The sequence below is a fragment of the Ailuropoda melanoleuca genome, chromosome 6, assembly GCF_002007445.2.
Source record: "Ailuropoda melanoleuca isolate Jingjing chromosome 6, ASM200744v2, whole genome shotgun sequence".
Taxonomy (NCBI): Eukaryota; Metazoa; Chordata; class Mammalia; order Carnivora; family Ursidae; genus Ailuropoda; species Ailuropoda melanoleuca.
The window spans coordinates 102,998,965-103,011,187 of record NC_048223.1 but is presented as its reverse complement, the minus strand read 5'-3'; the positions used below and the strand labels follow the sequence as shown (position 1 = coordinate 103,011,187).

Sequence of the window (12,223 nt, the reverse complement as noted above, 5' to 3'; positions counted from 1 at the left end):
CTCGGCGCTGAGCTGCCTGTGAGTACGGCCGCCGCCCCCACGTCCCCGCCGGGCCCGCGCCGCCGAGCCCTCTCGGCTCACCCCGCGCCCTCTCTCTCCCGCCCGCTTTTGTCTCCCACAGGCTGTTGCACTTGCTGGTTCTCTGCCTCCAAGCCCAGGTAAGGCGCACTGCGCGGCGGCGGGGCCCGGGAGGGCCGGCGGGGACCGCCGGTTGGCAAGGTCGGGCAGGGGCCGGAAGACCGACCCTGCGGCCAGCGCGGCAGGGCTGGCAGGAACCTTAGAAGTCCAGCCCCGAACTTGCCCTAGGAGGGAGCTAGGGAACAGAGAGGGAGCGCCCTGCCTAAGGTCACACAGCTATTGTGCGGCGAAGCTCGAACCCAAGGTTTCGGACTCCATGCATCCTAGCCAGGTTGGGGTGGGTGGGGAACTCTAGGGGCAGCCACACCTGGCTGCCGAGGAAAGGGGGAGCTGGGGGCAGGGAGCGTTCGTTGTCAGAAGTCCCGGTGACCGCCGCAGAGACTCTCTTCGCGGCTCTCTGGGGAGACTTGTGGCGGGTCTGGCCGAAAGATCAGGTGCCTAGGATTTCTGCGCTCTCAACATTTGCTCCGTAAATTTGTCTTTATAAATGTCAGGGGTCGGGCAGCGCTGCCTCCCGACCAGAAGCGCCCTGCTTTTCTAGGAAGGCGTGGGGGGGCGGAGGGGGGCGGCGGCGCTGGGCAGGGAACTTGCTTCCCTGACCCGAGCTGGCCGGGAGTCCCAGGGTGTTTCCCAACAGGTAGGTCCAGATCGTTCTGGGCTCATCCTTGCTAGGCTGGGTCTGCCCGACTTTCCCGGGTTGGGTGTTGTGGCCTGAGCTGGCATGTTGGGGGGGACCCCCCCAGCTCCTGCCGGCTGCCTGGGGCTGTGGAGGCGCGTGCAGGGCGATGGGGGCCACTCGGGCCCCTGGGCAGAGTAGCATTATAATGGCGTGTTGTGTATTTTTCAATTTCCTAAAGGTAACTGTTCAGTCCTCACCTAATTTTACACAGCATGTGAGGGAGCAGAGCCTGGTGACGGATCAGCTCAGCCGCCGCCTTATCCGGACCTACCAGCTCTACAGCCGCACCAGCGGGAAGCACGTGCAGGTCCTGGCCAACAAGCGCATCAACGCCATGGCAGAAGACGGGGACCCCTTCGGTAAGGCAAGCTGCACCCGGCAGGCCGAAGGTAGCTTGTGGAACGTGCCCTCCTTCTCCTGGCTGGTGTGCTGTGACGGGACCTGCCAGCCCCATCTGTCCTGGCCAGAGGCCTCTCCAGCTCAGAAGGGAAGGAGTTAAGGCAAAAAAAAAAAAAAAAAAAAAAAAAAAAAAAAAAAAGCATGCTGGGGGTCACCCGGAGAAAAGAGGGCTAGGGAAGGGACCTTGGGGAGTACTTGGCCCACAGGTGCCCCTTCCCTGACCAGCAGATGAATGAATCCAGGAGTCTCCCTTTCCCCCACCCCCATTCACACACTCCTCCCCAGCTGCAGGTGGAGACAGAGGGTTCTGCGGGAGGGGCCCCAGATTTAAGGGAAGCTCTTGAAAGAGGATATGTCGCCAGGGTCCACAAAAGGAAAGTTGGGAAAGAGAAGGGAGAAAAATCTGCCCCCCCAGCCCTTCCAGCTTGGACAGGGGGTTCCATGAACCTTTAAATATTTTGATCAGAAGGGCCAACTGCACATAGGCACTAGGCTTGGGAAGGGGCCCTCTCCACTCCACTGCCCCAGGAACCCAGGTGGTGGTCAGAGCCAGGCTCCTGACTCCCCGTGGGGTGGCGAGTCCGGGGAGCTACTGCAGGGCAGAGAAGCTGAGGACTGATTGATTTCTAAAACATTCAATATTCCTGCCTTGAAACAAGGCCAATTTCCAGAGTCCTGGATGTACCAGGAGAAAAGCAAGCCCTCTGGGCGGCTGGTGTTGTTTTTAGAGAGCGGTTATTGTGAGTTTAAAAAACTTTAAATAATGACCAAGTTAAACAAGCATGAAAGGAGAGGGGAAGACTCTATTAAAATGTAATAAAAAGGTGAGGCATTTTAAGAGCTAAGAAGAAAAATGAAGAATGATATAAAACAGAAAAAGAACGAGCCTTTTTTCAGATGTGGAGTTTGAAAGGAGTTGCAAGTCTGTAAATGTTAAAAAAGAGGTTCAAGATTGTTCTCTATGAATCTCTGGAGAGACCCCTGCGTCTGGCAGAGCGATTAAAACTCTTCTTACTTTCACCTTTTTTAACATTTCCTGAATACTTTCTCCTCTTCTCGAGCCAGTTTGGGGGATCGAGTATGTCTCACTGCATTTTTTCTGCATCGACATAGCTGACTTCCCTTCAAAGCTGGAGAAGGAGGCATAATTTTCCCGGGATAAATCTGTCACTGGGGTGGAAGAATAGGTTTGAAAATGTTAAGCTTTCCAAAAGGCCGGTCGGGAAAGCCGCTGTAAACTGCGGCCCCAGCTCCCCAGCTCCATCCAGGAAAGGGAGTGGGGGCTCTCAGTGGTGGGGGTGGGGGGCGGCCTGCCCGGTGGCCGAGCTCCCCCGCTGGGCTGGCAGGGCCAGCCTGCCGTCCCTTTGTCCCTCCAAACTGGCTGCTTGCTGCCCTTCTCAGCTTCCAAGGAAAGGGAACGAATGCTTAGCTCCTCCTGGGTTTGCTCCACTGGAGCAAATGGTCCAGCATCCTTGGGTTTTGGGGAGGGAAGAAGAGGCTAAGCTGGCCATGGGGGAGCTCATCTTCAGACCTTAGAAGTCGGGTGCCCACTTCTGTCCTTACAAGTATAGGAAGCTTTCCAGGTTCCCTGACCCCTGCCTGCCAGGCAGGAGCGGCAGCAGGAGGGCCCAAGAGCAGAGGCTTAGGGTGTGCAGCTGGGATGGTGTGAGTCTGGGGGAGAAGAGCAGAGAGGTCCGAGTTGCTTCCCTATGGATCCCAGGAAGGAACAGAGGGATTGTTCCATCCCTGTCTGCCCCATTTGGCCAGAATCCTCAGAGTGGGATCCTCTCGCCCCTTTTCCAGTCAGTGTCTCTCCTGGCCCTTAACAGCAGCCACTCCTTGCTCTGGAAGGCAGCTCAGGAGAGAGATGAGCAGACTGGCTGGGTCCAAGAGGAGGTGGGTGGGAGGGGAGGTGACAGCTGCATTTCCCTGGCTGATTTGGAGCCAGACTGGAGAGTTGGCCATTGGGTTCCAGCTCTGTGCTTATGTGAAGGGGCGGGGGTAGTCACAGGCTGGGCAATGAAGGCTGCCTTGCTGACCTTGGTGCCCATCCCCCCCCCATTAGTTTTGGGGACTAAGAAGGTGCTGCTTTGTTAGTGCACACTGAGAGAGCTCTGGGAGTCCCAGAACTGCCTTCTCAAGGAGGGAAAAGGAGTAGAGAGGACAGGAGACCCAGCCCCTTCTGTCATCCCCAACAGATAAGTCAGCCCTCATTCCCTTCTTGGGGACAGCCTCAAAGGGAGGAATTACACAGGGACTAGACAGGGTCCAGGACTTCTCTGGCAAGTTGGCTATCTAAGGGGAGGGCACAGGGGCAGAAGGCACAGAATTCAGCTCCCTGTCTCAACAGCTTTCCAAACAGAGGCAAGCATGCCTGATTTTCTCCCCTCCTCACCCACAGAAAGTGTTTGGTCACTGGGGTGAGAAGCCCAGCTGTGATGGGGGTTGAAAGAGAAAAGCCTATTTGAGTCACTGATTTCTGCTCACTGGGGCTGGGGACAGTGGTGACTGGGAAGCATGGAGAAGAGCAGAAGCCTCCCAGCTGGGGTCTGAGGTTCTGGGAAAGCAGCTGGCTATGTACGGGCTGTGTGTGTAGGGAGAGTGGTCCCCATCCCTGTCATCTTCTCGGCAGAGCAGGGTGGGGGGCAAGGCTATGAGTTAGAATCCAAGGTGCCAGAAATGGGAGAGAGGGCCCTTATGTTTGGCCTGATGGCACCGCGGTACCCAGAAGTTTGTAGTGACCTGTGAGGCATGCGCACATACTACTTTGAGTTTGAAGGATTCCCAGCGATCTTTGGATGTGAGTAGAACACTAGTCAGGAAGCTTCAACATAGAGGTCAGTACTGTCCGGTTTTAGAAGAGGGTCTGTTCTATTTGAGGGCTCCAAGACTCCTCGGCAGAACCCCGTTTGTGCCTCATGATCTTGTCCATCCCCGTGTGCATCCAGGTGGGGGGCCTGAGGCCCAGGAAGGGGACTTGATCTTTCCCAATGTTACACAGCATTGGCAGCTGGGCTGGGGCTGGAGCCCACGTCTTGGAGCAAGTTGCTACTGGGATGTGACAGTTCTGAGGGTCAGCTGGGGTGAAGATGTGGTATAGTGGGGGTCAGGGAGCTTCCAATAACCATCTCCCCACCTTCCCTGACAGCAAAGCTCATTGTGGAGACAGATACCTTTGGGAGCCGGGTTCGAGTCCGCGGAGCTGAGACTGGCCTCTACATCTGCATGAATAAGAAGGGGAAGCTGATCGCCAAGGTGAGGCCCCAGAAGGAAGGGAGGGTCCCTGGGGCCTGGGGAGTGGGCTCGGCTGGCAGAGCTCCTCCAGGATCCCAACAAGGTAGGCAGAGAGATGCAGGGCCACCTTGGGGTTACCTAATGATTGCGTGGGGGGTGGTGGGGGAGGTGAGAGGGGGGAAACTGCCTGAGAGATGAAAAGCTATAAAAGCAAAGGAGGAAGAAGGAAAGCTAGGCTGGGGGGGGGGGTTGGTAAATTCCATATATCTTTTTAACAAATCGCCAAATTGCTTTGCTATTATGTCCAATTACATGGTACCAGCATTTGGAATGTTCAGTAAGCCGCAGGCCCAGCCCCTCGGCCGAGCTCTGAAATGGCCCCATTAGTCACGGCTCTTCTCCAGCCTCGAGCCCCCCGCTTCCTGGGCTTCTGGGGCTCGGGACTCCTCGTCTCCCCGCAGGCCTCCCCTCCCCCATGGGGTGGCTGCCCTGGGGCCCCTGGGGTCCTCACGGGCCCCGGGGAGTGGGGGTGCAGCTGGGGAAACGGGTGCGAGCGGCTGGGCCAGACTGGTGGGCAGGAGGCCAGGGCAGGCAGGGTCTGGGCCCCCTCTCTGGCCCTCTGTGTTGGGGCCCAGCCCCTCCGGAGACAGCCATGTGTCACTGCTGCCCAGGAGGACAGGAAGTTGCCGGGTGGGCTGCGGCTTGTGAGGGATTAGAGAGCGGGTGCCCCGGCGGGGGTGGGGCTGTCGCTCATGCCCACCCTGCCATCTGCTGGGGTGCCCACCTGCTGTCTGGGGCCGCCTGCCCTCTGCCTCCGCCGGGGAGGGGGGTGGGGGGCGCGGCTCCGGCCGGAGCCCAGTAACGCCGCGTCGGCCCCACTACCTGCAGAGCAACGGCAAGGGCAAGGACTGCGTGTTCACGGAGATCGTGCTGGAGAACAACTACACGGCCCTGCAGAACGCCAAGTACGAGGGCTGGTACATGGCCTTCACCCGCAAGGGCCGGCCGCGCAAGGGCTCCAAGACGCGGCAGCACCAGCGCGAGGTGCACTTCATGAAGCGGCTGCCGCGCGGCCACCACACCACCGAGCAGAGCCTGCGCTTCGAGTTCCTCAACTACCCGCCGTTCACGCGCAGCCTGCGCGGCAGCCAGAGGACTTGGGCCCCCGAGCCCCGGTAGGCGCCGCCCGTCCTGCCCGCCGCGCGAGAAACTCCGGGAGCCCGGGGCTGCGCTGCCGGAGGCTGGGGAGGAGCTGGGGGAGCCCCGCGTTCTAGCTGTCCATAACTGTTTGCTGTTGGGTTTTTGTTGTTTTGTTTTGTTTTGTTTTGTTTTGTTTTGTTTTTTTAAACAAAAGAGAGGCTCTATTTTTGTATTCCACTTGGCTGTGGTGTCTGTCTTCTTAACTTTCAGGAAGGCCGTTAGTGGCCTAGGCTGGGATTCTGCGGGGGGGGGACCCCTCTGGGTGGGGGGCTTTTCCAGGCCGGCAGAGGTGCTCCTGAGACCCCAACGCCTGCAGGACAAGCTGAGCGGGCCGCGGGGGGGGGGGCTCCACTCCACCCCCCAGGTGGGGGCAGGGCAGAAAGCCTGGGGCCTTAGAGCAGGTTTTTTAAGGGTGGGTGTCAGTGGGGGTGGGTGGGTATGTATTAGTTATTATTAAATGACTGAAATATTTATCTAACTTGCGTATTAAAAATGTGTGTTGGAGAGCAAGTCCTGTGGGGATCGGCCCCCTCCCCGCTCCCCAGCTGCCCTGGGGTCAGGCACCAGTTTTGACTGAAGCCTCCCTCTAGCCTGACTTAGGACCTGTGCCTGTTGTTGTTTGTTGTTTCGGAGAGTCTGTCCTGATAGGACAGAAGCAGGGAAAGGGGCAAGAAGAGCCTCTTAGGTCCTGGGAGCTCTCAGACAAGGACCTCCTAGTTCCTAACGGGAGTCATTGCCAAGACTTCCGCAGCCACCTCTGGGGCAGGAAAGATGGCTCTGCTAGGACCAGAGCTGCACTCATGGATTCAATGACTCTATTTTTATTTTTTAAAAATATTTTATTTATTTGTCAGAGACAGAGAGAGCACAAGTAGGGGTAGCGGCAGGCAGAGCAGGCAGAGGGAGAAGCAGGCTCTTCGCTGAGCAAGGGGCCCGATGCGTGACTCGATTCCAGGATCCTGGGATGGTGATCTGAGCCGAAGGCAGATGCTTCAATGACTCAGCCACCGAGGCGCCCCTCAATGAACCTTGAAAAAGTGCCCCTGTGTGTGTGTCTCGATCCGCGTGGGAGACAGGCTGGAGGTGCCAGAGCTGGTTCTTTCTGAGTATCAGGCTCCAGCGAATGAAAGGAAAGAGCGGTTGCCAGGGTCCAAGGTGTGGTTTTGCTGGAGGGGAGAGCGCCAAGAGAGGTGTTGACGATTGTGACACGGAGCAGGTGCTGCACAAGGGCCCAGGGACCACGGCCCTGGGAGAGGCTGCCGATCCGGGAGAGATGGGGCCCAGAGGGAGAGGAGCTGGTGTGGGGATCAGGAGGGAGGTTCAAGGGTGGAGAGCAAGACTCAGACTCTGGCCTGGAGGAGAAACAGCAGCTCATGGGTCAGAAGGACTGGCCCAGGACAGACCTGCTGTGGAGGAAAGAAACCCCGGCCACACTATGGCAATGACAGAACGGGTCAGGGTGTGGGCACAAGGGCCGGCCTGTGGTGGGCAGAGGGCTGTGTGTTTGGATGTGGACTGAAGAGCCTGGCATCACAGCACATCGAGGGACAGCCCCAGCCCAGAGACAGCAGGTCTCCTGAGGGCAGAGCTGGCCCCGACTTCATAACTGAGGCCTCCCATTCTGGCCGTTTCTGTTGCCTTCTTTTGACAGTGCCCCTGGGCTGGTCCTACAGTCCAGCTACTGGGCCAATCCAGGAACCTCTTCCCTCTGGGCCTCTGTTCCTTGGCACTGCTTTGGAGTGGGGGTCACCCCAAGGCTGCCTAACCACGTGGGCCTCTTAGAGCTGAAGGTGCAAGTTCCAGGGTCAAGCCATCCAGGTGGACCGGAGCTCCACGGCTCAATGAGAAGCCTTGGGGGAGAAAGCTTAGGGATACCCTGGGCGCTGGCCATGCCACCCCATCTGGCTTGCTATGGGGTGAGGGGCTTTAGCTAGATAGACAAGATATCTCCCAGCATAGACACCGGGGACGTGGGGAGGGGCTCTAGACATCTCTGTTCCAGCTCCCCCAGCTCTTAGTGCCTCCTCTGCTCCGTTCCTCCCCTCCCCCTTTAATTAATTCTGGGTGAGCAGCCTGGCTTTATTGTGCAAGGAGCTCGGGTCTCACTGTGGGAAAAGTCACACCTTCTGAGCAGCTTCTGATGCCATGCAAATGAAGAGACCGTCCAGGAAACGCTTTCATCTGCACGGCCGCCTGTCCAGCCCCCAGCCCAGTAATTGCCCACATTTCATTTGTTTGAGAGCAATTCCTGGGGGAAGCCATAGGGTAGGAGGGAGTCTGGGGTGGGGGTGGAATGTCAGGCTCTCCCTGCTTGCGTTCCTGGCCACGGAGTGGAGGCTGGTCACCGGCTAGGCCAAAGTCGCTCCTCAAGCCCCGGGCTGGGGGATGCCTGAGTACTCTGGGGCGCTGGATGGAACTGTGCCGTGGTGGCCACGAGGGAGAGGAGGTGGGCTGTCCAGAGAGCCAGACCTGCCTTACAGAGAGGAGGGAGATGACTGGTGGTGGTGGTGGCTGGGGGCAGCGGAGAGGTGGCCAGGAGGTGGGGATCCTCGAGGCTGCCTGGGGCTTTGGGAAGGGGCTGACTTCCGGCAGGACCCCAGGCCAGGGACCCACGGGAGCAGAGCCCAGAGTGGTGGGGTCAGGCTGGGCTAGAGCACCCACCACCTTGTTTATCTTCGCCTTGCCGCCTCCATAGAGTCCTCGCTAATGGGGTTTTACAGCCCACTCAAGCTGCAACTGGCCAAGAATCAATCATTACCGGCACTTAGTGGTTTGATAGTTAACAGCCTGAACTGAAGCCAAACTGGTTGTTAACTGTGATAACAACTGATTTCAAGGGGTTATTGCCGGCCCAATATGCTCAGTCCATTTATTTCGGGGAAAACAAGCAGGGAGCTGTGGCAAGACCCAGAAAAGGGAGGAGGCCTGGGCTCTTCTCAGCCAAAAGGTCCACCACTTTGCCGTAGAGTGGGCTGTGGCCGTGAGGGCCCTGGGGGCCACCTGAGACCTGTGCCAGGCTTGACCTCCCAGGACTCCCTGAGGCCCTGCACGCAGGCCCAGGTGACCCACACAGGCCTTTTCCCGTCCTCCCTTCTCAGTGCTTACCTCATCCTGATCTCCCCTGCTCCTTCTTTTTCTAGCAGTACTGCCCAGGAGACCCTCACCGGGACTGACTCCCCATGAGGAGGAAGCAGGCCTAGTGGTCAGGTCTCCACTTGTCCCCACTCAGAGGGTGGAGCTGGACCCCCTCACCCATTCCTCCCTTCCCCAGTCCTCCCAGAAGCCTGCCAGCTCCAAACTAGAATCTTGTCTTCCATTTCAAGGCCAGCGGAGACTCCACCCAAGCCCTGATGAGAATCAGTGAGGGCTCTTCCCTCTCACTCCACCAGGTTCTGTCCAACCCTTCCTTGTACCCTAGCTGAGTGACAGATGGTGAGGCTCTGGGCAAGCATCATTCTAGAATGCTACTGCAGCAAAGGACCTCAGGAGTTCTTCACCATCTGTAGATAGACAGCCTAGGGCCCGGAAGACACACAGCTGGGGTCAAAGCTGACACTAGAAATCAGGTGTTAATTTCCAGACCCAGGCTGCCCCTTGAGGATTGTAGGTCTTTCCCTAATTCCATTCATTCATTTGATATTTATTGAGTGCCTATCGTGGGCCAGGCTCTATTCTGGGTAGAGGGACAGGCAGGAAATGAGACAAAAGCCCTGTCATTATGGAGCCCCTCTTCTAGTGGGTGGGTGGGGGGTGCAGAGCAAATGGTACATAGTATGACAGACACCGAGAACTACATTGGGAAAAATGCAGAGAAGGGAATGAGTGTGAAAGGTAGGGTAGGGGGGCAGCAATTTTAAATAGGGGTGCTCAGAGAAGGCCTCGCTCAAATCTTCATGTTTGAGCAGACACCTGACCAAGATAAGGCTTTCTGGGGAGGGGCTGTCCAGGTGGAGGGAGCAGCGAGTGCCAAGCTTTCTGCATTTAGGGGAAGAGGAAGGAGGCCAGTGATTTGAGGTAAAGAAGGGAGGATAGGGGTGTTTTGGAAGGGAGAAGAGCGTGGAGAAGGCTGGAAGCGGAGGTGAGGCTAGAGAAATAGAAGGGGTGCTGGTGGAGGGCAGATCGCGTAGGGCCATTGAAAAGACTTCACTTTCGATCCCGAATGAGATTGCAGAGCGTCAGGGATTTCTGAGCAGTAGAGTGACATGCTCTGCACGAAGTTTTCACAAGATTACTTCAGCTGCTGTGTGGAGAAGAGAAAGCTGGAGGCAAGGGAGCCCAGCTACGAAGCCATTGCAGTAATCTAGGTTAGAGATAATAGCGGGTTGGAGGCAGTGACAAGAGATGGGGATTTGGGGCAGTTTTCACAAGTGAGGCTGACGAGATTTGCCAATGGATTTGAATATGGGCTGTGTGAGAGAGGGGTTGAGGCGTTTCCAGGGTTTCTGGCCTGAGCCCCTGAAAGGATGGAAGGGCCATTTGCTGACACAGAGAAGATTCCAGAAGGGCAGATCTTGAGGGGAAGAGTAGGAGTTTAGTTTTGGATATGTTACATCTCAGCTGACTAAAGAAATATGCAAGGGGAGACGGTGAGTGAGCAGTTGTGCATGAGTCTGGAATTCCCGGGAGATGTCTAGTGTGAAGATACAACTTTGGGAGTATTCGGCACACAGGTGATTTTTAAAGCAGGAGACGGAATGGGTTTCCTTGGGAGTGAGCGTAGCTGGAGAAGAGAGGAGCCCCAAGCCTGAGCCCTGGTGCACTCCAAACATGCAGAGGTCGGGGTGGAGGGGGCACCAGGGAGGCGTCTGAGAAAGTGTGGCCCGTGAGGAAGGTGGGAGGAAAACCAAGCCAGTGTGGTGTCCTGATGATATAGGACCAAGACAACAATTTCTGGGCCTGAAGCTTTAAGTGTCATACACCCCAGCCAACACCAGGGCCAAAAGGAAGTAGCCAACAAGTAGGGTTGGTTTGACCTAGGAGTCTCCTGGGCTCTTCTGTCAGCCTCTCCTGGCCTCTCATCATGCTGCCTTTACCTCCCGAGCCTAACTCAACTCCAGTCCACTTACTCTCTGCCTTGTCCACCACCCTCACCCTGCTCCAAGCCGTCATCAGCTCAGGTCTGGCTTTATGGCAACAGCTGCTAACTGCTCTCCCTGATTCCTCTCGTATCCCCCGACAATCCTTTCTGTGCTTGGTAGCCAGAATTTCCAAAACACAAATCTCACATCCTTTTACTCTCACCTTATCTAGAATTGAACTCAGACTCCTTTCTGTGGCCCACACAGTCCCTGGTCTGCTCTGGCCCGGCTGTCCAGCTAACCTTAGGGCTTAACCACTTAACCACTGGGCCCACACTTCCTTTTAGCTTCTCAAAAAAGCCAGGCTTGTATCTGCCCCAGGGCCTTTGCATGTGTTGTACCCTCTGCTTGCAGTGCTGTTCTTCTCGAACTTGCAGGGCTGACTGCTCATTCTGTAGATCTCTGCTGTCATTCTCTGCTTTATTTCTTTATTACCCTTATCCCTATCTGATATTATTTTGTTTCTTATCTGCTTGTTTTTGGTCTGTCTGTCCCCCCACCCTCAGGAGAGCAGGGATTTGACTTGCTCACTGATGCATATCCAGTGCCCGAACCAGTGCCTGGCACGTCGTGGGTTTTCAGTAAATGTTGGTGGAAGCAATCAACTGATAAAGTGAGAGCAGACTGGGAGGCCGCTGAGTGGACACGGTGGGTTGGGGGTCCTCTGTATCCAGGGCTGGGTCGGACTTGAAATGCCTGAAGGTCAGGGAGACTCAAGGGTGGTCCTGGGATGGGTGACCCCTGGAGCCTGTCCAGACATGCACAATCTTACTAAAAGGAGATCTAAGGCTGTCCGACACAGGTTCACACCCAATTTCCTCAAGCTGCAGTGCCCGTTTCCAAACCCTGGACGAACAAGCATCTAAGCAGGGCCCGGTGGGCTCTCTCAGAACGTCCTCACACGGTGCTTTCTTTCCCACCACTTGCTGCCCAGAGCAGCCAGGGACTTCAAAGGGCAGAGTGAAGGGGCATGAGGATCCAGAGAGTGGAGGAGAGAGGAGTAAGTAGTGAGACAGATGGGGAGCTGGCAGGAACTCTGGGGGATCCCCAAGCCCCATGGAACTGTGGAGGGCTATGCCAGTGAGGTCCTTTTGGTTGCCCCACTTCCCCATCCGGATCTCTTGCTGACCCTCCAGAGCTAACTGTCCATCTGGGCAGGCCCCAGAGCTGACCCTCACGCGTGGCCCCTCCTACTGGCTGGCAGATGCTAAGGAGGGCCCCAGCTCAGTCCTGCAGCCTGTAACCCCCCTCTGCACCTCTCTCTGGGAAATGAGCTCAGGCTGCTGGGTCAGTCTAGGAGCTGCATTTCTTCTCCCTTCCTTCCTTGGCTGTGCATGGTGGAGGGAGGACATGGTGAAGAGGAGAGTCAGGGCATTAGGCCATGCCAGCCGAGGTCTGTAGCTTTGGCACTGGGATATGACGGCCCCCAGTCATGAAGAATCAGATGGGCCCTGGCTGGGGCCTGGCTGGAGATACTCAGATCAAGGGGCCGGAA

The 12,223-nt window shown here is 56.9% G+C and overlaps 1 protein-coding gene across 1 annotated transcript; it reads left to right on the top strand.

Moving 5' to 3' along the window:
- Nucleotide 1: 1 nt before the first annotated feature.
- On the top strand, nucleotides 2-5,629 carry FGF8 (fibroblast growth factor 8; the record flags this gene model as incomplete). The annotated part of the gene is made up of 6 exons (XM_034663619.1): nucleotides 2-18; nucleotides 122-158; nucleotides 680-775; nucleotides 1,029-1,176; nucleotides 4,365-4,471; nucleotides 5,339-5,629. Coding segments are annotated over 6 exons (696 nt in total), but the record flags the coding sequence as incomplete, so codon positions are not given.
- Nucleotides 5,630-12,223: the final 6,594 nt, after the last annotated feature.